This window comes from Microcaecilia unicolor, chromosome 1 (genome assembly GCF_901765095.1).
Source record: "Microcaecilia unicolor chromosome 1, aMicUni1.1, whole genome shotgun sequence".
In the NCBI taxonomy this organism is placed as follows: Eukaryota; Metazoa; Chordata; class Amphibia; order Gymnophiona; family Siphonopidae; genus Microcaecilia; species Microcaecilia unicolor.
Genome location: NC_044031.1, coordinates 45,015,252 through 45,040,263, shown reverse-complemented (window position 1 = coordinate 45,040,263; position 25,012 = coordinate 45,015,252). Strand labels below are relative to the sequence as shown.

The 25,012-nt window shown below is 46.6% G+C and overlaps 1 protein-coding gene across 1 annotated transcript in view; it reads left to right on the top strand.

The window, feature by feature from the left end:
* The window catches only part of PTPN23 (protein tyrosine phosphatase non-receptor type 23), a 157,639-nt gene extending 137,318 nt beyond the window's left edge, over window positions 1–20,321 (top strand). Inside the window, exons 23-25 of the mRNA XM_030196672.1 lie at window positions 698–836; window positions 13,915–14,028; window positions 16,354–20,321. Coding sequence (XP_030052532.1) covers window positions 698–836; window positions 13,915–14,028; window positions 16,354–16,932 — 832 coding nt within the window. The 3' untranslated portion in view covers window positions 16,933–20,321. The remainder of the gene's footprint in view (window positions 1–697; window positions 837–13,914; window positions 14,029–16,353) is intronic.
* Window positions 20,322–25,012: the final 4,691 nt, after the last annotated feature.

Below are 25,012 nucleotides of genomic sequence, written 5' to 3'. Positions count from 1 at the left end.
GTGTCTAGAATCCAAACCCACCTTCCTAGGCCTAGTTTTGTTCTGCTTCAGACTGCATCTTCACAACTAGTATGTATATTGTTTTAAAGTTGGTTGACTTCAAGGCCTCAACGTTTCACGAACCTATTATAGCATTGTTTTCAGTGAGCCTGGTAGCTAGGGATTCCGAAATGTGAGATTACTGACAGCCTGCTGTCCTCGGAAAACATCTGCAACAGGTGAATAACTCTGCTTTTCCCAAGGACAAGCAGGCTGTCAGTAATCTCACATTTTGGAATCCCTATCTACCAGGCTCACTGAAAACAATGCTATAATAGGTTCGTGAAACGTTGAGGCCTTGAAGTCAACCATGTATCCCTATTGAGGAGCCCACGCTTACGCGTTCTGGTGTGAGGGCACCTATGCATGCGCGGTGGACACTGCTAGAATTTTCTAATAGCTGTATATGCTAGGCAGCTTCTTAACTTGGCTCTGTTGGATGACATAACCCAGATGTAAGAATACTGGGCCTACTATCACTGTATAGTAGAAACAGTAAAATTTCCTTTCATATCATATGAAGACAATTCAAACAGCAAGACAGAGTCACAGAAATGCAGCAGTTCTGCCCTTTCCTCATACAGTACCTTACCCTAACGAAAAATTGAAAGACACATACAATGTCTGTAACACAGTGTAATATGTATCTTCCCACCAGCTCTGGGGTTGGAAGGACAGGGGCTTTTTGCCTTATGTATGCAGCCATGCAGGAGGTGGAGGCTGGCAATGGGATCCCAGACCTAGCTCAGCTGGTGAAGAGGATGAGACAGCAGAGGAAACACATGCTCCAAGAGAAGGTACGTGAGTTGTAACTGAATGTGGTGTCCCAGGCTGTGGAAGTCAGGTTTGACTACTGATAAACCAAGAGACGATCAGACCAGTTAATCCAAACCAAAAAAATATAAATCTGAAATGACGATAATTGTAATGCAATTATACACTATGTACATGGGACACATATACTTGGAGCCTGGGAGAAAAAGACTTAGAGGCCACAGCAGAGACTAACATTCAAATGTCTCAACAGACTTGGCTAAAAAAAAACTCAGCGATCCAATTTTTTAATATGATTTTAAAAGTGTGCAAATTCCTGCATAACACACTTGCAACTAAAGTGTAATCTTCAAAACTTTACTCCATTTCAAAAAATTGAAAAATGCATAATATACGCTGGGTTCAAAAACATTTAAACAGAGCTAGATTGACTTAAATTTAAAAATCATATTTTAAAAAATTGGCTCTGGAAGTTTTTTATGACTTATGAAAGAGAAATTGAGCCATCTACTGAGACATTTGAATGTTAGTCTCTGCTCTGGGTTCTGAGGTTTTTTTCTTCCCTCCTACTTGGAGGGGCTTTTTTCGATGTGACATCTAAGGCGGACTTTGGACGTTTACGCGAAACATCCCAAATCTGAATAGCAAATATAGCCATTTTTGAAACAGCAAAAGTCTATCTTCCCCCGCCCCCCCCCCCCCCCCCCCCCAAAAAAAAATGGCCACATGCTTGGTGTTTTTGTACTCTGTGCATTTATCTATTTGGTCTATTTTCGTAAAAAAAAAAATCCAAGTGGAAAAATGCACAAAATCAAGCCATTGAGATGAAGGAGGAGCCAGCATTCTTAGGAGACTGGCCACACAGACATCCCAAAAGAGCAATGGGGCACTGCTGTGGATTTCATCTAAAAGCTTCCAGGTACACATCTCACTGCACCAACCACTACACTTCTCCAGGGATCTGCTTGCTGCTCTAACAGAACTGACTATAACATCTGAAGCTGACATAGAGGCTGGTATGCACTGTTTCTATTTACCTCTTTGGGGGGGCTGGAGGGGGGGGGCAGTGACCACTGGGGGGGGGATCATCCCTGATTCCCTGCAGTGGTCACTTAGGGCACATTTTTGTGCCTTAATTTGTTGTAATTTTGATTTGAGGCAGGGCCGGTCTTAGGGCGAGGCGACCGAGGCGGCCGCATAGGGCCCTGCGCTCAAGGGGGCCCTGCGCGGCACGCCTGGGGTCGCCCCGGCCTCCGCTCCCACCCCTCCCCCCGACGATCAATCAATCGCTGTTCTGTTAAAAAAACTGAGAAGCACCGAGTAGCAGGCAGCGCCTCGCGTCTGCCCTGCTAGTAAAAATCTCCTGCACGTCGTCGGGCCGGCCTTCCCGCATTGTCCCACCCTCCTCTGAGGTAATAGGCTCTTCCCGCATTAAGTCCCGCCCTCCTCTGAGGTAATAGGCTATTACCTCAGAAGAGGGCGGGACTTAATGCGGGAAGAGCCTATTACCTCAGAGGAGGGCGGGACTTAATGCGGGAAGGCCGGCCTGAAGACGTGCAGGAGATTTTTACTAGCAGGGCAGACGCGAGGTGCTGCCTGCTACTTGGCACTTCTCAATTTTTTTTTAAGTTAGTGGGTGCTGCAGGAGGTGAACAGAGTTGGTAGGTGGGTCGGGTTGGGGGGGACTCAGATGGGAGAAGGGTGTGGGATGGGGGTTCTCAGTTGGGGGGAGGGGGGAAGGGGGACTCAGATGGGAGAAGGGTGTGGGATGGGGGTTCTCAGTTGGGGAGGGGTAAGGGGGACTCAGACGGGAGAAGGGTGTGGGATGGGGGTTCTCAGATGGGAGAAGGGGGCTGGAACTGGGGTTTGAGAAGGGGCCATATGGGAAATGGGGGCCATGCATGGGGCTGGTGGGAAAATGGGGCATGCGTGGGTCAGGTGGGAGAATGGTTCTGGGGCTGAAAAGGGGGGCTCTAATACAAGGCATGTGGATGAAGGGGGCTGAAAAGGAGGGTAGGTGGGATAACGGGGCTAGTACTGGGACTGGAGGCTGAAAGGGGGCAGGGGCTGAAACTGTGGGTACTGGGGGCTGAAAAGGAGATAGGGAGAAGTGGCTGGGGCTGAAGCTTGGGACTGGTGAGAGAAAAGGGCTGGGGACTGGGTTTGAAACTGGGGGCTGAAAAGGGGACAGGGAGGAGTGGCTGGGGGCTGAAGCTCGGGACTGGTGGGAGAAAAGGGCTGGGGCTGAAACGGGGGACTGGTGGGATAGTGAGGCTGGAACTGGGGGCTGAAAAAAAGGGGCAGAGAGAGGGGCAGATCCTGGATGGAAGGGGGAGCGAGAGGGAGGGCAGACCCGGATGGATGGGAGAGGGAGGACAAATGGTGGATTGAAGGGGCAGAGAGAAAGGGCAGACAGTGGATGGAAGAGATAGAAAGGGCAGACAGTGGATGGAAGGGGCAGAGATAGAGGGCAGATGTGCACGGAAGGGGCAGGGAGAGAGGGCAGATATTGGATGGAGGGGACAGCAGAGAGGGCAGACACTGGATGGCAGAGAGAGAGCGAAGACAGATGCTGGATGGAAGGAAGACAGTGAAAAGAAGATGAGGAAAGCAGAAACCAGAGACGACAAACTGTAAATAAAATATATATTTTTATTTTTTTGCTTTAGGATATAGTATTGTAGCTGTGTTAAATGTTTATAATAGAACATGTAAATAAGGTAATTTTTTTATTGGACTAATTTTAATACATTTTGACAAACTTTCGGAGAACAAAGCCCCCTTCCTCAGGTCAGGATAGGATACTGTAACAGCTCTGTACTGTATTGACCTGAGGACGGAGGTTTTGGCCTCTGAAAGCTAAATGTATTAGTCCAATAAAATGGTATTATTTTATTTTCTATATTTGTTTTGTTTCTATTTGTTAATTTGTAAAGTGGTGATTGGTATTTGTTAGGTTTTTTTCAAATTTACAACTGTTGTTTTTATATTTTGCACAGTACTAGGGGACATTTTCTGTTTCTGTGGTGTTGTATTGTATGCAGAGTCTGGCATCTTGGGGGTTCAGTTTAATTTTTGTCTAAATAGAAAGTTTAAATATTACTACTACTTATTCTATAGTGGATTAGGGTGTATCTGTGTTTGTGAAAAAGACATGGTTTTCAGTTGGCATTGACTGTGCAGGAACGACAAGCCCTGGAGCTGGGGGCCTTGGAGCTCGAAGGGAGGGGTGGCCGGCTCTGGAGCTAGGGTGGGGGTGGGGCGGAGTTAGGGCGGGGCTAGGGTGGGGCCCCGTCAAATTGGTCTGCATAGGGCCCCGCACTTGCTAAGACCGGCCCTGATTTGAGGCCTAGCAGTCCCTTCATACCTCTTCTCCAGTAATGGTTGGGGATGGGGAGAGGCCTACCTGGGCTATCAGAGTCCCAAGCTCAGGGGGGTAGGGGGGTATGGGATGCGAGAGAGGGAAGAGGGAGGGCTTTGAGATAAATGGGGAGGGGAGGAGGGAGGGATGGGGGAACAAGGGGATGATTAAAGGGCAGACGAGAAACTGATGGTGATTGAAGGTATTTCAAAGTGAATCAGGGAAAGGGGGGGATAAATGTTAAAAGTTTGATGACGGTATGTTGTGTTAAGCACGTGTTGAGGAAAGTTGGCATATTTTGAATGTCAATGCATAATATTTTGTATGTATACTTATTGAGATGTCATCAATAAAATTGTTGAAATATAAAATCATTCTAAAAGCAGGTGTAGACGAAAACGTTGAAGTTGTAGCCTTAGACATTTTTGTTTTGTTTCATTATGGCTTTAAAATGTCTAAGTCTCATGTTCCCTGGTGGATTATACCATACCCTTCTGGCCTCGAACTTGGTTTATTCCGGTAAGTTTATGATTGAAATGCAGTAACAAAATTTGAGGCCCAAGGAAACCTAAAAAAAAAAAAAAGAGTTGACTAGCTTGGAAGGGGGGGGTGCCACCCCTGACAAGATGGAGGGGTGAGGGATGTGGACCCTGGCAACTATTAATATCGCCTGCATTAGAGAAAGGGAGTGGGATTTGGTATGCTGCCTTTCTGTGATTTTATTTTTTCTTTGCATGCTACAGTCGGGGCAGTTTGCATGGTGTGTGCAGGTGCTTGTTTGTTGGAATGAGGGGTCATATGATGAAGTTGAGAGGAAATAGGATTAGGAGGAATCTAAGAAAATACTCTTTCATGGAAAGGGTGGTGGATGCGTGGAATTGATTCCAGGTGTAGGTTGTGGAGACAGGGACTGTGTCAGAGTTTAAGAAAGTGTGGGACAGGCATGTGGGATCCCTTAGGAAAGAAGGATAGGTAGACTGGATGGGCCTTTTGGCCCTTATCTACTTTCATGTTTCTATGTTTCTAAGTGCCCCTGACACGCCCCCTACACCCCATTGTGATTTGGATACCCTGCAGATGAATTGGATAGATAAAAGTCTGCAAAATAGGTTTCAAAAATACCGTTTTGATCATTTTGTGAAGAAATTCATGCAAATGCTGTTTTATGACACATTTGGATGTTTTTCTCTTTCGAAAATGAGCCCCGTGGCATCTGGGGGGGGGGGGGGGGGGAGGGACCTCCAACATCTTTACAAATAACCCAAAAATGTCCTACTGCAGCAGAAACATCTGCCTGAAATTCGAGACGTTGTTGAGTACTTTATTTTTCAACAAGATGGAGCCCCCAGTGCATCAAGTTCGAAAGCAGATGCGCTCTTGATCAAAGAAACCCCAGAATTCATGGAGCCAACAGCTCAATGACATCAAAGACTTTGTGAAAGTGTTAAGGTTGAAGGACACTTTGAACACAAATTATGAATTAAGGTACAGGGCCCCAAGAGCCCGACTTCGGGTTAATGGGCATTACACACCATTTTTTGATATTCGGAGGGGGACTAGACAGGGGTGTCCCCTCTCCCCGCTCTTGTTTGCTCTCTATATTGAACCTTTGGCTGTGCTTATAAGGGAACACCCGGATTGCCAGGGTTTTATGGTGGGGATGAGGGAACACCGTCTGGCCCTATATGCAGATGATTTGTTACTATATGTGACAGACCCGGAGAAGACACTAAGGGTAGTAGGGGAAGTGATGGGGAAATACGAACAATTCGCAGGGCTCCGTGTCAACATGGAGAAAAGTGAAGTCTTGGGTATCACAGTGTCTCAAGACATGGAACACCAGTTGCAGCAACAATTCGCATTTAAGTGGGCTAAGCAGAGGATAAGATATTTGGGGGTGGTTATACCTAAGGATTCTAAAAAACTTTTTGATTTGAATTATGGGAAAATTGTGGAGCGCATCCGACAGGATCTGTCACGGTGGAAAGGAATGTGGGTATCTTGGTGGGGAAGGATGGCAGTCATTCAAATGAATATTCTCCCCAGATTGTTATTTTTGTTCCAGTGTTTGCCGGTAGCGCTGGCAAGGGGGACGTTGCAAAAGCTACAACGTTTGATACTACAGTTTGTTTGGGAGGGTAAGCATCCTAGATTGGCAAGGAGAGTGCTGTGGGGGGAGGTGGAAAGAGGAGGTAGGGCACTGCCCCGCCTGGAGTGGTACTTTTACGCAGCGCAGGTGAAAATGGTGCTTGAGTGGGAGAGGAAACAGACCAAGTTGGTATGTCAGTTAGAACAGGAGTATTTTCCTTTGAGGAGCTTGAGATCTCTTTTGTGGACCTCTGAGGGTTTGGAAGCTCGGCTAGCAGGGGTGGATAACCCGTTTTGTAGATACCTCTTACAGGTGTGGGAGCATTTTCGGAGGAAGTGGGGACAGGGAGAGAGGGTGTCTACTAGGGCTGAGATCCGATGGGAACCAAAATTTGGGGCGGGAAAGGAGAATAGGGTATTCCTGAGATGGGAGCGTTTAGGTATCCTAAACTTTCGGGACCTGTTGCAGGGACAACAGATGAAACCCTTTGAAGATCTTAGGGCTCAATATGGGCTGCCGGAAAGTGATCGGTTCTCATATATACAGGTTAAACATTTTATGGGGTCCATGGGGTGGAGGGGGAACAAAGTACAGGAGCAGGAGAGCTTGGAGAATTTGTGGGGTATGTTACAGAAGGTTCCAAGGACTATCTCAGTAATCTATAGGTTTATTAGGGGTAGTGATCCAACCCCATTCCGCTTCAAGGGAGCATGGGAGCTGGATTTGAAATATAGTTTCACAGATCAGGAGTGGGAATGGATATGTGGGGAGGTTCGGCGGGCTTCCACGTGTGCGTTAGTACAGGAAAATGCATACAAGGTACTGTCTAGGTGGTACTATACCCCTGAACGTCTTAGAAAGATGTATCCGACTGCTTCTGATCGGTGCTGGAGATGTGAACAGGAGAGGGGCTCCTTTCTACATATATGGTGGTCCTGTGAACGGATACTGCCATTTTGGATAGAGGTTATCAAAACAATGGTTAAAATGACAGGGATTTCAATGGTGTGCAGCCCACAGGTGTGCTTATTGGGATTACATAATGACAGTGATTCCTGGGAGCGAAGCAAGCTGCTACGCTGGGGTATGGCGGCGGCTAAATGTCTTATTGCCCGAAGGTGGAAAGATAAGAATCCTCCTTCCATGGGGGAGTGGAGGGAGAAAGTGGAGCAATTTGTACTCATGGAAAGACTCACGGCATACCGTAGGGATGGGGAATTGAGAAGAAAGAGGGGGTGGTCACGGTTACGAGGGTGGTTGGCACACGTATAGTTGGGGGGAGGGGGAGGGGGGGAATTCATAAAAATCAATAGCATGGGGTTTAAGAGGTAAAAGGGATGGAGGGAGGGGGGGCTAGGGGGGTAATAAGGGGAGAAAATTTATTGATGGAGGGGAAAATTGGATGGTATTTTATATCTGTATTTAAGGAAGTTGAAGTACTATGTTTGTTATACAGAAGTTTTTATCAATAAAAAGATTTAAATTAAAAAAAAAAAAAAATTATGAATTAAGTAAGAACCCCCCCCCCCCCCCCCCCCCCCCCCATTGTACTAATGTATTTTTAAAGATCATGCTAAATGTTTAAACAATTGCAAAGTATTTTGAAACTGTGTAAGGGGTCCTTTTTTTTTTCCAAACACCATGTAGATGGCACACAGTTGATATTGTAGTGGAACTATCTTCATTTCAGGCTTGTATTTTTTTTTTGTTAGTAGTAATATTTGACCCCAGACACATGAAGAGCATTCTTGCAAATACTAGAACAGCAGCGTTACCCAGACTGGTGCAAATGTGATCCATTTACATGGAATTTCGTACGTGTTTAATGGACCATCAGATGCTTTCCATCAAGTCTTATAAATCAGGAAATGCTTTTCATGTTAGCAGTTGCAAAACTTGGATGTAAATGGTTCCTTATATTTATGAACTGCACATCCCTCTTGTACTCCATTCTAGCAGGGCAAAGTTTGAGGCAAAAGGAGATGAATTGAGCTTAACAAGGCCACACATACCCCCCTCACACTGCATTATTAGGTATCCCTTATGTACATCAGGGGCACTGATACTCTGTAATGTGTTCATAAGAGTAACTTATCCCCGGATTCTATATAGATCACCCAAATTTGGGTGCAGATACCAGATCTGCACATAAACTAACTAGCTAATGAGCCTTTAATAGTCAATAATCGGTGTTAATTAGCAGTCATTTGGGTTTACGTGCGGATTTTCCCTGCACCTTATTCAATCAAATGTGCAGCTAAATTTTATAGTGCGCAACTCCAAATGGGGAACTCCAAGAAATTAGGCACGATGTTATAGAGTAGGGTTGTTTACGCTCCCGACTACCATTAGTTGCACATCAGCATTTTCCCAGGTTTCAGCAGGCATAAGTGGCACGCCAAATGTTAAGTGCGAGATCCATGCAAAGCACCCTTTATAGAATCCTTGTTTAGAGCGGATCTTCCCAACACCTAACTCTGGGTGCCATTTATAGAGTTCCCCCTTTAGTGTGTAACTTCGAGGGGGGATGTGTCACGAAATGCCTAGCCAACCTGCCTGGGGGTTACCCTGCGGCCACTTAGAGGGTCTATCCCCAGCACAGCTCAGGTCCACTGCACCTGCCACTTGTACTGTTTACTAGCACCCCTCCTCCCACCGACTGGGTCTCAACCGCCTCTGGGCAAGTCTCCCGCTCTCAAGTTATCCCCAGTGATTTCTAGGTTACTGTGGCCACATTCCCAGTGGTCCCACGGTTCCCAGAAAGCACTCACAAACCCAACACACAAACCACCAGGATTCTTTATCAGTCCAGACAGCAGAGTCAACAAACTGAAAATTGTTTATTGTCCTAAAAATATGGAACAGTGAAACATAAAAAGTGCAATCAGAGAACAATAGCAGTATTATAATTGATCCATATTTCAGTTACCTATCTAAACATTTGTTTACTTTCTAAAAAGTACCTGGGGAGATCAGGAAATATGCTGCTCACAGATTATCAAATATAACTGATCATGAGGCCTCAGCAAAGAGATCTCCCTGGCTAAGACTGGAGGAAAAGCCAGTAAAATCCAAATGAAAATTAGTTCCTGGGACAATCAGAGCCCAGAACAACAATCTTTGAAAGTATACTACAGACTACTTTCCAAAAGACTTAAACAAAGAAAACAGCCTTAGTTCTACAGCCACATCAAAACATAAACATGCACCACCTGCTGGCCAAACTAGAGAAATACACTTCAGGAAATAAGGCAGTTTTACAGTCTTAAAACACACTGTTCTGTCACAGGATGTATACATGAGCACAGCATGGGCGGGCCATGCACATGTCACCGAGCAATGCATGCCAACTTACACCAGCCTAAATTTATGACATTTAATGTGAATAAGTGCAAAGTGATGCATGTGGAAAAGAGGAACCCGAACTATATAGCTATGTGATGCAAGGTTCCACATTAGGAGTCACTGACCAGGAAAGGAATCTAGGTGTCATCGTTGATGATACATTGAAACCCTCTGTTCAGTGTGTGGCGGCAGCTAAGATAGCAAATAGAATGCTAGGTATTATTAGGAAAGGAATGGAAAACAAAAATGAGGACATTATAATGCCTTTGTATCGCTCCATGATGTGACCACACCTCAAATACTGTTTGCAATTCTGGTCACCGCATCTCAAAAAAGATACTAGTGCAATTAGAAAACGTACAGAGAAGAACAACAAAAATGATAAAGGGGATGAGACGACTTCTCTATGAGGAAAGGCTAAAGCGGTTGGGGCTCTTCAGCTTGGAGAAACGACAGCTGAGGGGAGAGAGATCTATAAAATGAGTGGATTGGAACGAGTAGATGTGAATTGCTTGTTTACTTTTTCCAAAAATACCACGACTAGGGGGCACACAATGAAACTAGAAAGTAGTAAATTTAAAACGAATCTGAGAAGATATTTCTTTACTCAGCATTTAATTAAACTTTGGAATTCTTTGCCAGAGAATGTGGTAAAAGCAGTTAGCTTAGCGGGGTTTAAAAAAGGTTTGGATAACTTCCTAAAAGAAAAGTCCATAAGCCATTATTAAGATGGACTTGGGCAAAGTCCATTACTTATTTCTAGGATAAGCAGTATAAAATGTATTTTCTTAGGACGTAAGACCCTAATCCTGAAGAAACTTCAGACCACGCAAAACACGACAGCCAGGCTTATCCTTGGCAAGTCAAGATTCAATAGCGCAACACCTCTTCGAGAGAAGCTTCATTGGCTCCCCATCAGAAAAAGAATAACTTTTAAAGTCCACACTCTGATTCATTAAATAAATATATGGAGAATCCCCTAACTACATGAATAACCTCATCGACCTCCCAACCAGAAATAGATCATCATCTTCTCGTACGTACCTCAATTTACACCTTCCCAACTGCAAAGGTATTAAATACAAGACCTCCTATGCATCCAGTTTCTCCTTTTTGGGCAGCCAGCTTTGGAACGCTCTGCCAAGATCCATCCAAACAATCAACAACCTTCTACCATTCAGAAAAATGTTGAAGACCCATCTCTTCAAGAAAGCTTACCCTAATGACCCAACTTAACTTTTTAAGCCCACCCACATGATTCCTGCCCTGACGATTATTATACCTTTGACCATGTCTCACAATCTCCTTTTGCTCATTCCTCAATCTCTTCCTACTCCTTACCCCTCCCAATCTCTTCTCCTTTTGCTCATCCTATCTTTGTTTACCTCTCCATGCTCAATGTACATATCCTCAAAACCCCACTACTACTATGTTTACTACAACTTGTAACATTCTCCTTCAAGACTTTGTAATTCTATTTACTATGTAAGCCGCATTGAACCTGCTATGTGTTGGACAGCGCGGGGTACGAATGTAATTAATAATAATAATAATAATAATGATTGTACTGTTTTGGGATCTTGCCAAGTACTTGTAACCTAGATTGGCTACTGTTGGAAACAGGATGCTGGGCTGGTTGGACCTTCGGTCTGACCTGTATGGCAGTGCTTATGTTCTTATGTTCAGCGTGCCAATGCGGCTTAGCACTAGTGTTCGATAGTGGCTTAAGCATGCCTAAGGGCCATGTTCAACTGCCCCCATCATGCCTGTGTTACTACTGAGCTTAGAATGGAGGCTGAGAGAGAGAATGTACTGTTTCCTCTTAACCCCTGTGCCAGTTTTATGTAGTTTCCAGGCTGCAGATGGGGTTCAGTTGGGAGAACATGCTGGTAAGTGTCACGAATTCTCTAGGTTTAAGTCTTAACTCTGCCACAGATTCTGTGAGCCTGGGCAAATCCACTTCCTGTAGCGTCATCCCCAAACAGGACATAAGTGTCGTCTGATTTTTCAAAGTAAGACTACGGAAGCTTTTGTAAGTTTCTATTGTTTTCCAAGTAACCTGGCTTACAGGAGTGTCATAGTAACATAGTAACATAGTAGATGACGGCAGAAAAAGACCTGCACGGTCCATCCAGTCTGCCCAACAAGATAACTCATATTTGCTACTTTTTGTGTATACCCTACTTTGATTTGTACCTGTGCTCTTCAGGGCACAGACCGTATAAGTCTGCCCCGCACTATCCCCGCCTCCCCACCACCAGCCCCACCTCCCAATCACCGGCTCTGGCACAGGCACAGACCGTATAAGTCTGCCCAGCACTATCCTCACCTCCCCACCACCAGCCCTGCCTCCCAACCACCGGCTCTGGCACAGACCGTACAAGTCTGTCCAGCACTATCCCCGCCTCCCAACCACCAGTCCCGCTTCCCACCACCGGCTCTGGTACAGACCGTATAAGTCTGCCCAGCCCTATCCCCGCCTCCCAACCACCAGCCCCGCCTCCCGATCTCGACTAAGCTCCTGAGGATCCATTCCTTCGGCACAGGATTCCTTTATGCTTATCCCACGCATGTTTGAATTCCGTTACCGTTTTCATTTCCACCACCTCCCGCGGGGGGGCATTTTCCACCACCTTGTCGCTTGCCCAAGTTTATTGATCAGAGCCCCAAATCTCAGGTAGTTGTTCAGTTTACTACCCTGGTCCCTTCCCTCCTTTTCCTTGCAGAAAGGGGCAGAGCATTTGTTTTCTGTTCTCCTTTGTCAGATCCAGTGTCATCCCGGCCGGATCCCTTGTAAAAACAGGCGACAGAGAGGAGCTGGAATTCTGCCAGGTACTTACTTGGGACCTGGCTTGGCCATTTGGATTTTCAGTTTTGCCACAGTGAATATGAACAAGATAGATGTACACACACTTGCATTCTAATTATGAATATTCTGAAAACCAGAGCAGTTAGGTGTGCCCTCCAGCCCTGGGAATGATATTGGATAGCACTTTTCATTTGAAAAACATATCATTCATCTTGTCAAAAACATTTTTCTCTGTTTAAGGCGCTTGCGCCAGATCCATAATTGCTTCAAATCTCTTCAATTTAAACTTCTGACGCAAGCATTAATCTTAAGTCATCTAGATTATTGCAGCTCGTTGCATATGGGTTACAATTCTTTTCTATTGAAAAGGTTTGAAACATTGCAGAACGTCCACGAGGTCTATGGGCAAATATGAGAGTGCAACACCTCTCTTAATTAAAGCTCATTGGTTACCTATTTACATCAGCATTAAGTTCAAGATTTGTACACTGTTATTTAAGATACTCCGTGGTTTAGCTCCCTATTACATGTGTTCTCTTATCATCCATCCTACTTCAGAAATACTATCAAAACTATGAGATCCTCTTGTATTGCATTTCCCCTCTTCCAAAGGGGTTTGTTATCGTAGCATTTTAAAATCATTTTTCATGTACTTGTCAGCTAATTTTTGGAATTACCTCCCAAAAGAACTTAGGTACCTATTGATTTGTGTTATAGGAAACACCTGAAAACTTGGCTCTTTCAGAAATATCCGAGTTAAGCTTTTCTGTTTTGTTTTACTAAGTAGTGTTTTGATGTATTCTCTGGGTTGTTCCTGGTTCTCTTGTTTGTAGTCTGTGTGGCGCTGACAGGTTTTGTGGAATATAAGCAGTCATGTGATGTCACGTTTTAACACATTCATTCCATCTCTGCTTAGAGATACCATTAGACTGCTTTATCTGGGTGTCCAGCAGAATGGAAGTCTGAAATCTGGACCACTGTTGTGATAAATAGCTTATTGCTGTAAATCCTCTCCTCATTTCAGTGGTGCACATGGTCAATCCTTGAGGGCCACAAACTGGTCAAGTTTACGGGATATCCCAGTTGAATGCGCATGATAGAGATTTGCATACAGTAGAGAGGGAGTATGCATGCAGATATCACATCACATTCATTAGGAGGACTGGATTTGAGACCCCCACTCTGTTTTTCTAAATAATGTCATCCTATATGCTGTTTGTAGACATTCAGGTTCTCGTGGCCTGAGGTTGATGATCTCTGTAACTGTTGATCTCTGTAATCTGTAGATAGAACCAGAAACAGTGCATATCTGTAAGATGGCTTAACAGAGCTTTCTAAAAAGGCTTTTTGTAAACTTGAACTTCTTCAGTTCTCTTGCAAGAAAGAGGCAAGTTATTAAGTTTAATAAATGAAATCAACTTAAAATTCAGTCAAGCATGGAAAAGTCTTGTAGAGAGGCTGCGTATGTGCCTGTCTGAATCTCTCTCTCCTTTTCAGCTGCATTTGAAGTTTTGCTATGAAGCCATTCTGAAGCATGTGGAGCAAGTTCTGCAGAGACACGGGGTCACCACGCTGTCCTCCAGCAAACCGCACAACAGCATGGCACACAAGGTGGGCAGCACTCACATAACCTGTATTGCACACAGGTGGGACATGCACACTCCTGCCACAGCACACGGGGGGTGAGATGGACATGTGTACATGCCTTGCAGTGTACGCCGGGGGTGGATCATCCGAACATTCGTGCTTAGATGGTATGTAGTGCATGAAATGGGACTAGTCAACCCTCCCTCATCTCTTCCCCACCCCACCCCCCAGCAGCATCATATCTGATGAGTCACGCTAATATATTTACTATATTGATTTATGCTTTGGGTTGAACTTTATTCTAGAAAGACTCTAACCAATATTCAGCCTGAGGCAGTCAGCGTTTATTTTTGATGCTACCGACTTTATTCCTGGATATTCAATGCCTGGCCGTATCTGCGCATATGTAGCCAGCTAATACTTATGAGGTTAAGTGCAATATTCAGAATGTAAGCACATAAGGTGAACTGCCTAAAGACAGGAGAGCTTTTTGTGCAGACCAATTATCTTAGGCGATCAAGGGCTGAATATTGGCATCTAACTGCATAAGTGCCAACTTCGCCCCTGGACTGCCCACAAAATTATCCACTTCCAGCATAGGCATTAACCACAGATATATCTGGTTAAGTTGCTGCTGAATACTTATGGTTAGCCCCGGACAAGTGATGTTAAATGGCCAAGAGTTTCTCCTGCTACACACAAAAGAGAACTATTCTCAGAAAAAAATAGCAGTGCTAATGCCCAAAACAAAGTGAGAAATATACACTCAGTACAAATCTTCACACAGTGTCACTAGTGAACTCACAATTACTTCATTTTTTTAAAATTTTTTTATGGAATGAGAAAAAAGGCTCCTTGCTGCTACAATGATTGGCACTATGGCCGTCAACCAACGCCTCTGTTCAATATGAAGCCAGCAGCACCTTTTACCTTGGACCAGTCATCGGCCAAAAAAATCTTTATTGATCAATGCTGCCTCTGACATTGTCCAATATATACTGTAGCCTTAAAGAACACTCATGCAGCAAACGGAGACATTGTGTAATTGAAACTACAACTTAGCTTAGTGAGAAATCCCAACGGGAACCCGTTTCACAGTGGGACTGGCTTCATCAGGGGATTTTGTCACATTTGTTTTTTTTCTAGCTACAAACAGGATTAAACACCACACTGCAAGGCAAGTAACATGTTCATATTGAACAGAGATGTTGGTTGACGACCATAGTGCCAATCGTAGCAGCCCAGGAGCCTTTTACTGCTGAGACCTTTTTCCTCCGTTTTTTATCATTACGTAAAAAAGTAAAAACTGAAGTAATTGTGAGTTCACTAGTGACATTGCATGAAGATTTTTATTGAGTGTATATTTCTCACGTTGCAAGAGCCTCTCCTGGCTATTTAAATCACTTTGAGTATCGAGCGGCATGTGTCTAGAAGTGTAGCATACTCCTTCCTTCCCCACCATGCATTTCCACATGGCAGAAGTCTTGCATACATGTTCAGTGGTTCTAATTGGGCACCAAAGAGCAAAGGGCACAGTCTTACAGCAGCTGTAGCATTTTAAAACAACTGCAGAGTGGAACGGTAAAGATTTTTTTTTTCGCTATGAATGCCATTTTGATTTCTTTTGCTGTTTATAAGTACAGCTAGTGAAGAGATTCCTAGAGCCCAGTGGCGTAGCCAGTATGGGGCCACGGGGGCTGGGCCCCCGTAGATTTACCCCTGGACCCCCCCCCCCTGCCAAAGACCCTCTCGATCCCCCCCCCCCCCCCCCCCGCCACCAACCCGCCGCCACCTACCTTTGCTGGCGGGGGACCCCAACCTCCGCCAGCCGAGCCGAGGTCCTCTTCTTCCCAATCCTGCACAAGGCTTCGTTCTAGTCTGACGTCCTGCACGTTGTACGTTCAGGACGTCAGACTAGAACGAAGCCTTGCGCAGGATTGGGAAGAAGAGGACCTCGGCTGGTGGGGGTTGGGGTCCCCCACCAGCAAAAGTAGGCGACGGCGGGTTGGCGGTGGGAGGGGGGTCGAGAGGGTCGTCGGTGGGGGGGGGGGGTCAAAGTTGGGGGGGGGGGTTGGAGGCGCCTGTGGGGCTAAAATGTGCCCCCTCACTTCGGGCTCTGGACCCCCCGCCCCCCCCCCGGCCGAAGTCTGGCTATGCCCGTGCTAGAGCCATACTTAATTGGCTGCTAAACCTGAAATACTTATTAGAAGCTGCCAACTAGCCAAACTCTTTCTTTCTTACTTGTGTTTATATGGTCATTGCATATCTGAAACCCAGTTGTGGAAGCAGATTCTGTCCTAAACAGCAATCCGTTGCTGCTTGTTCCACTAATCGTTTTCTTTTTTCCAGCTGTATCCTGTACAGGATCCCCAGGACATCGTGCTAGGGGGGGACATGCCCATCAGCTCCATTCAGGCTACCATAGCTAAGCTGAGCATCAGACCATCCACTGGAATGGAGACTTCCCCTAGTGTGCAGATGCCTTTCCTATCAGAACAGGCCTCAACAAGTGATTCAGTGAATGGCCTCAGTACCGTGATACAAACTCTGGATCTCCCCGAACACACTGATATCGGTGGCACAGAACCAGCACCACAGTCTCCCCCTGCCGTCGCACCGCTTCCATCCACCGAAGAGCCCGGGCCCAGGGCAGAGAGCTGTAGAAATCATGTGGAAGAGTGTGCGGAGCGTAGACCGAGTGCAGAGCATTCAGTTGCCTGCATTGCACCTTCCTCCTCCTCTCTGGAGCTCCTGGCATCCCTGACACCGGAGGCTTTCACCTTGGACAGTTCCCTGATGGGCAAACAGAAGATGAGCAAGCAGAGTTTCCTGCAGTCACAGAATGGGGAGGGGCTTTCTCGAGGGGTGCGGGCAGACAATGACCCTCTCAGCATGCTGGATCCTCTCTGGACACTGAATAAAACCTGAACAGTGCCGGGCCCTGTGACTTCTGTAATTTGCTGTGGACCAGCCTTCCAGACAAACAGGGGTAATCTCTGCACCCTTCCACATCCGGCTTCCAGCTGTGCCTGGAACATGATGCTGGAGGTCCGAAGACCCTGAGCAGATTCACTTTAATTTACCAGCTAGAATACTAAAAAGACTGAGTGCACTAAAGCAAACCTGCTCATCTCTGGAGCAGAGCTTGTACCCTACCTTCTCCTGTAGTTCATAAGTGTCTGTGTAACCGATGGTGGTCCTAATCCGTTTGTATGTAGAGCTGCCAGTGCCCTTTCTCCTTCATCTGTCTGTCTTTCCATACTGACTCTGGCCTGGGCATTTCATATAACATTCCACATTGAACAACAACAACAAGAAACTTTTCAAGCTCCTGATCGGTATTTAGTTGCTGTGTCCATCATTAAACAAGGCTGTGTGGGTAGGCTTCAGTAATCGGTGACGTTCATTCCTTCCACATCTGAGATGTGACAAATGAACGTGAGGGAATGGGGTGGTTCCTTAATCAGGTCAGCACCAGAAGGAAGGGTAAGAGAGTTTCTGAATGGACACTGCTTTGATCATTCTGCTGCTCCATAGCTTCAGCACTAACAAGAAGGAAGGGGTAATTTCATGCTGGTAGCAGGGTCAAACTGACACCTTGCTTTTGAGTGAACCAAGCCAGGCTGCCATGTTTTGAAGGGACGTTTGTAAACTTTCCCACATGAAGGCTGAATATGGCAGAGAAAGTGACCGAATGCAGGTATTATATACAGGGCTGCACGGTAGCATGGGATGAGTAGAGAACCTGAGCAATGGTCGCTCCACACTCGCCTAGAGAGAGCTGACAGCAAGCCCAGGCCTCACATTCTTTAAGCAAAAGGAAGGTTATGACTGTACACCACCAGAGGACAGTGCTCGTGCTAGCTCACTCGATGGTAAAATGTCAGTGCCTTTTTCCTTGTGATATATTATGGTGTTGCCGTTTCCCCCTCTTTCATGAAGCAGACATCACATTGCTCATGCTCCTGTAGGGGAATGTTAGACTGTGCTCTTTCAGGGGCAGTTGTACTCATGAATAGTGCTGGAGGTGTGAGAGAAGGCCTTGCAGTTTAGAACCTATTTATGGAGCCTGTCAGAGTTCAGATGAGTTTCACAAAGGGTTCTCCTCAAAGCTGTTGAACTGCAGATGTGGGTTTGTGGTTTGCTTGTACTATTTTAAGCTGCCAAGGGAAAATGGCCACGGTTGACACTAGGAGCTGCTTTTGCTGCTGTGGACTCCTCTCAGATCTGCTAAGGGAAACTGGACCTCTGTCTTACTGTCTGTATTTTGAATACTTTAACTGACTTTGTTTATTTTTGAGAGTTCCAAAGAAACTAAAGAGAACTTTTACTGAATGAATTCTTTTAATACTGTTTCAGCCGACATGTTAAAAAGGTGGAAATGCAGAGTAAATTTCAGGTAAGAGAGAGAGAGAGAGCGATTAGTGGTTCTAGTCTCTGAGGCTGCTGGAATCTGATTTCTGGGTAAATGATTAGAGGTAAAGAGCCCTATGTTTTCTTCTTTCTAGCTTGCTAACTGCCTATTACGTCAGGAATGAGGCTTGCAAAGTCCCTTTACAACTGAAGATCTTGGCAGATCAGTGGCAAAAGCCAAACACACACTACCTTTGGCCCTCTCCTGCTCTTTGTACATGTGTGTTAGGGATAGAAAAACAGAATCAATTGTACATTTTCAGCATACTTAAAGAAATCTGCCCTTTGCCAGAGCAATGGGACTGGTGCTTAACTTATGTTCACTATCCTAAAGCTCTAGCATCCTGGCTGTTTCATACTAGGTAACATCTGATCATAGGCTCAGACTCTTGGCACAAAGGCTGCAATTTTCAAGAGTTAAAACTCTTATCTCAAGCAGGTGTACACCCTCCTGGCCTTTGAGACATAGCAGCGGCCTGTGTAGTGCCATACACATAGACAGCAGACTTCTAGAGTGACTCTTCAGATCTGCCTTTGCATATGGCTTCGTGGAAGATATGATGGTTTTGTGAAATCTGCATGTGTGGGTGCTAACAAGTAGATGGCACCAGGGTTAGGGGTTAAATACTACACAAAAGGGAACGCAGTCTTTGCGTTGCCAGTAAGAGAAGATAGGATTCAAGGCCAAAGAGGAACACAGAATCAACCAGTGAGGAAAACTAGAAGAAATGTAATATTGTATGATCACAGGAATAGAATCTACCAGGGTACAAATTTGTAGCCAGGTGAAGCACACTGCAATTGCTCATAGCCTTAAGGGAGACTTTATTTTTACAGATTACTCCTGAAAAATGAGCATTGCTGTTGTACTGCAGGGGCTGTTATAATAAGGCGTGCTGTGATGGTGTGGATGGCATTTCATCAGTTCCTACTAGTACAGACCACATTCTGTAATAAGAACTGTTATTTGGAATGTGCCATGTCCAAAATACCAGCCTGTGGTGGTATGTGAGAGGGGTAATCCTTCAGTTAATGAGCCCTGTGAAGTAAAACATGGCCTTATAAAAAATATTTAGAAGGATGTGATCTGAATTTTGAACACGCATGAGGGGGAAAGTGAGGACTCAGCGTTCCAGAATGGGACTCCCATGGGTATGAGTAGGCTACTGGGTTTTCAAATTGCTTCATGTGAGTTGTAAGTTGCACAATGCAAACTGTCCTACTGGTGCTCAGTTTCCTTTCTATAACATGTTTTGGCATCAGTCCACTGCTGTGCTGAGATTCCTGTCCTGGAGATTTGTTTTTTTCACAATGTACCTACTTTGTTACCTTATTCCACAGTACAATGAAACATGCTAAAGGGGTCCTGTGTGTGAAACATTTTCTTCCTATCTGCATGCAACCATTTGTCAAAAACTGAAGTTATTCTGTTAGGATCAGCCAGTTCTGAGAGGATGTGATGGTCATAACAGGGTAACCCATAGTCTGCCCACCAGAAATGAAGGCTTAAAGGGAAAAGAGAGAGTTCTGCTCGAATAATGGGATGTGTGAATTCTGTCAGGCGGGGTAGAAACATTGCAGCAGTGTTCTCTCTATACTTGAGCAGAAAGTAAATGTAATCCCCCCCCCCCCCCCCCCCCCCCAGAGGTATATGCATGCTCTTGTTTTGAACCACAATGGACACCGTCTATATGGAGCTCTTGACCTACAACAAAAGTAATCTGCTTTAATCTGAAGAGGATACATATGAATGTTGGATGAGCACTTTGGGGGGGGGGGGGGGGTGTTGGTGTCCTGTGAGACTCCTATTAAACTGTTTGTGTGTATATATATATAAAAATTAATGCTGTCATGACTTGTTTCTGTAACATTATAAAAATTCACCTTTTTTCCAAGCTGTTTATTAAAATGAATGAATATTTTCTTGTTGCTTTTCTTAGAGTTTCGTTTTGCTTTGTTTTTACTTTTGCCCACTTTATGATTCTGCGACTTCTGATCGTTGAGGTTGAATGTGGAAGTGGAGTGGACGTCGCTGACGTAATCAAAACCATTGATTGGCTTTGTGGGATCTGTTTATATCCTGTAGATGCTGTCACTGTTTCTGAATTGCACGTGTCAGTAAAGACGAAGGTGAATTGGAATCGGACTAAAGTGCAGGAGATTACATTCCCTGATGTAGACCACCTTGAAACATATCATGTCAGTTTGGAGATCTCAGCATTATGGAGGCGATTCTACAGTTACGTACCACTCACGTGTTACAGCCGAGAAGATCGGCAGTTAGGGGCATAACTGTGCTAAGTGCCATTCTGTGAAAGCATGGGACGGGGGCTCCAGTTGATGCATGTACCTTACACAGTCCTTTAAATTAGTTCTACCCTTGTTACTGTAATACACCAACAGTTATACCATGTGTATGGCAAGTGTAACTGATGGCATGGTTCATTTTTGACATGCCAGTGGTGGTTTGTGCTTGTATCCTATAATAGAATCTTGTCATCAAGGTCCCATTATCGAATTGGATTTCAGTGCACACAACTTCATTGAATTACACCCTATATGGATGAAGAAACATTTTTAATTAAATCAGTTCTTGTAAACCACTAAAATCCCCTTTTTCAGGGTTCAGTGTGGTTTTGGGGAATAAGAAGATTTTTAGCCTCTTACGGAAGCTAAGGTGTTTATTATCTTTTCTGATGGCCAGAGGTAGAGAGTTCCATGTTTTATCTCCAAGTACAGGGACTAGAAAGCCGAAGATACTCTGATATTGGATTGCCTTATGAAACAGTGTCTCTAGCATTTTTAATTATTTTATTTATTAGGATTTATTTACTGCCTTTTTGAAGGAATTCACTCAAGGTGGTGTACAGTAAGAATAGATCAAACATGAGCAATAGGCAATTACAGCAGTAAAAATATTCAAAAACAAAACAAAGTATGGCATGGTATACTATTTACAATATCAACACAATACGTAATAGAACATTCCATATCATCAAGCTGATCAATCCATAGACTGGTGGGTTGTGTCCATCTACCAGCAGGTGGAGATAGAGAGCAAACTTTTGCCTCCCTATATGTGGTCATGTGCTGCCGGAAACTCCCCAGTATGTTCTCTATCTCAGCAGGTGGTGGTCACACACAGCAGCAGCTCTGGCTAGGCCTCCAAGCCTAATCCTTAGGTTTTGTTGAGGCCTGGGGTTGAGGGCTCTTTTGAGCAAGTGCAAACCTGGTGGTGCCAGGTCCCTCCTTTTCTCCCCCCTCCCGCTGGCACCGTTTAAAAAAAAAAAAAAAAAAAATTTTTAAACGTCTTTAAAGGCGTTTAATTCGACGTTTCTTTAAACGTTCATTGCAGCTACTCACTGGGACACCAGTTCGTTACAGCTCGGAGCGGCAAGCAGGTAATTTTACCTTTTTATAGCGGGCAGGGGGTTCCCCGATTCTTCTCCTCGTGGCATATGGCGTCGGAGGGCGAGGGCGCAAAGGGTCGCTCCCCGGATCGCTGGAGCGCTTCTAGAGGGGATGCGGGGGTTTTACAACCTGATTCGCCCTTGATGGGTGACAGTTTAGTGACCGATGAATGTCCCGGTCGTTCCTCCGGCGTGGCGGTTTTTTCCCGCCATAAACGCCCATCCCCCGCTCCTCGCCTCCGCCATCTTGGCCGGCCACGCGGCTCGGACGGCTTCTTCGTGGGCCGCCCTTGAGGTTGGAGACATTAATGCCATGAACGCCCTTAATTTGGGCGATGGCACAAAGCGGCTAAAGTTAAGCGCCGTTCTTCCCGCGCGGCTCCTTCGCGGAGTTTCGCGCCGGACGCCATTTTGGATGCGCAGCATGTCTCTCCCCCGCTATTGCGAGCGCCAGTTGAGAGTGCGTCTAGGGCTGTTGCCCAGGCTGCGGAAGTGCACTGTCTGGGGGGTTTCTCCCCCGAGTTTGTTTTGCTGCTGCATCAGGCTTTCCTCATGCAAAACACTGCCCCTGCTCCCTCTTCTGATAAAGAGGTTGAGGTTCCCAGAGGTAAACGCCCTCGGGTTGATTTCCAGGCCTTGGAGGACTTTGTCTCCTCCGATGTAGATGAGGGCAGCGTGTCTGAGGTCTCCCAACGGTCCTTTGCGGATTCCTTGGAGGAGATAGATCCCCGCTCGGATGGAGCGGATGACCCCTCTGCAGCGCGGCTTTTTAGCCCAGAGGATTTGCCCAACCTGTTGTTACAGGCCATGGACACTTTGTAGATTTCCTCTCCGGAGGACGTCTCTCCCTCAGCCCCTGTTGGCTCTGCCATTATGCTGGGGACGTAGCGCCCGCCTAGATCCTTCCACGTGCATGATGCCATGCACACCTTAATTGCGGCTCAATGGGATGTCCCGGAAACGAGCCTTAAAGTGGCTAGGGCTATGTCCCGCCTCTATCCTTTGGCTGTGAGTGAACGTGAGGCCTATCTGTGGCCTACCGTGGATTCTTTAATCACTGCGGTGACTAAGAAAACGGCGTTGCCGGTGGAAGGTGGCACGGCCCTAAAGGACGCCCAAGACAGAAGATTGGAGGCGGTCTTAAGGTCGTCCTTTGAGGCAGCTGCGTTAAGTTTGCAGGCCTCAGTTTGCGGCTCCTATGTGGCCAGGGCGTGCCTGACTATGGTGCAGCGGGCTTCCCCCTCGGATCTTTCCTTGGCTGATTGGCCGGCCCTGGAATCGGGCTTAGCCTATTTGGCAGACTTGCTGTATGATGTCTTGAGAGCCTCAGCTAAGGGCATGGCTCAGACAGTCTCTGCGCGGCGGTGGCTTTGGCTGAAACATTGGTCTGCTGACCACGCCTCTAAATCCCGCCTGGCTAGATTGCCTTTTAAAGGCAAGCTGCTCTTGGGGTCGAGCTGGACAAAATCGTGACCGATCTCGGCACGTCTAAGGGCAAGAAATTACCAGAGGTCAGGGCTCGGGCTAGTACTCGTCCCGGTACCTCCAGAGGACGGTTGCTGGAAGCCCGTCGGTACCGCCCGGGCAAGTCGGGTTCCTCTGCCCCCTCTTCCTTCAAGAGGATTTTCTCCCCCAAGCAGCATTCCTTTCGCAGAGACCGCCGTCCCGGAGGTGCTCCCTCCGGTCCTCCCCCAGGGTCTCGTACCCAATGACGGGGCCTTGGTCCACGCCCCAGTGCAGATTGGAGGACGGCTGTCCTCGTTTCTGGGCGAGTGGACCACTATAACTTCAGACGCGTGGGTGCTGGAAGTCATCAGAGACGGCTACAAGCTAGAGTTCTGCCAACCCTTAAGAGACGGGTTTGTACTCTCTCCCTGCAAGTCTCCGGTCAAGCTGTGGCAGTGCAGCAGACCTTGGACAACCTGATCCGCCTGGGTGCGGTCGTTCCGGTGCCAAAAAATCAGATTGGCAAGGGACGTTACTCCATTTACTTTGTGGTTCCAAAGAAAGGAGGTTCTGTCCGGCCTATCCTCGACCTCAAAGGGGTCAATCGGGCCTGGAAAGTGAGGCACTTTCGCATGGAGACTCTCCGCTCTGTTATAGCGGCAGTGAAGGCAGGAGAGTTCTTGGCTTCCTTGGACATCAAGGAAGCGTACCTGCATATTCCCATCTGGCCTCCTCTCCAACGCTTTCTGCGTTTTACAGTCCTGAGACGACACTTCCAGTTCAGAGCCCTCCCTTTCGGGTTGGCTACTGCTCCGCGGACCTTTTCCAAAGTAATGGGGGTCATAGCGGCCTTCCTGCTAAAGGAAGGAGTACAAGTCCATCCTTATCTGGACGACTGGTTGATCCGAGCCCCCTCTTATGCAGAGTGCGGCAAAGCTATGGACCGGGTAGTTGCTCTGGTGAGCTCCCTGGGATGGATCATCAACTGGAAGAAGAGCCAGCTGCGCCCGACTCAGTCCCTGGAGTATCTGGGAGTTCGATTCGACACCCAAGTGGGCAGAGTGTTCCTGCCAGACAATCGGATTGTCAAGCTTCAGGCTCAGGTGGACTAGTTCCTAGTAGCCTCTCCTATTCGGGCTTGGGACTACGTGCAGCTGTTGGGCTCTATGACGGCCACGATGGAAGTAGTGCCCTGGGCCAGGGCTCATATGAGACCACTACAGCTATCTCTGCTGCTGCGCTGGACTCCGATGTCGGAGGATTATGCTGTGCGCCTTTCCGTGGACCCAGCAGTGCGCAAGGCGCTGAGCTGGTGGACGCAGACAGACAAGTTGTCTGCAGGATTGCCTCTGGTGACCCCGGAGTGGATTGTCGTCACGACAGACGCCTCTTTGATGGGCTGGGGAGCCCACTGCTTGGGAAGGACAGCGCAGGGGCTCTAGTCTCCTGCAGAGGCAAGTGGTCTATCAACCTCCTGGAACTCAGAGCCATTCGGTTGGTGTTATTGGAGTTCATCCCGGTACTGGTGTTGTAGCCTGTACGGGTCCTGTCGGACAATGCCACGGCTGTGGCCTATATCAACCGCCAGGGAGGTACCAAGAGCGCCCCTCTAGCCAAGGAGGCTATGAGTCTTTGCCAGTGGGCGGAAGCGAACCTGGAGCAGCTTTCAGCGGCCCACGTTGCCGGAGTCATGAATGTCAAGGCGGACTTTCTCAGTCGCCATACCTTGGAGCCCGGAG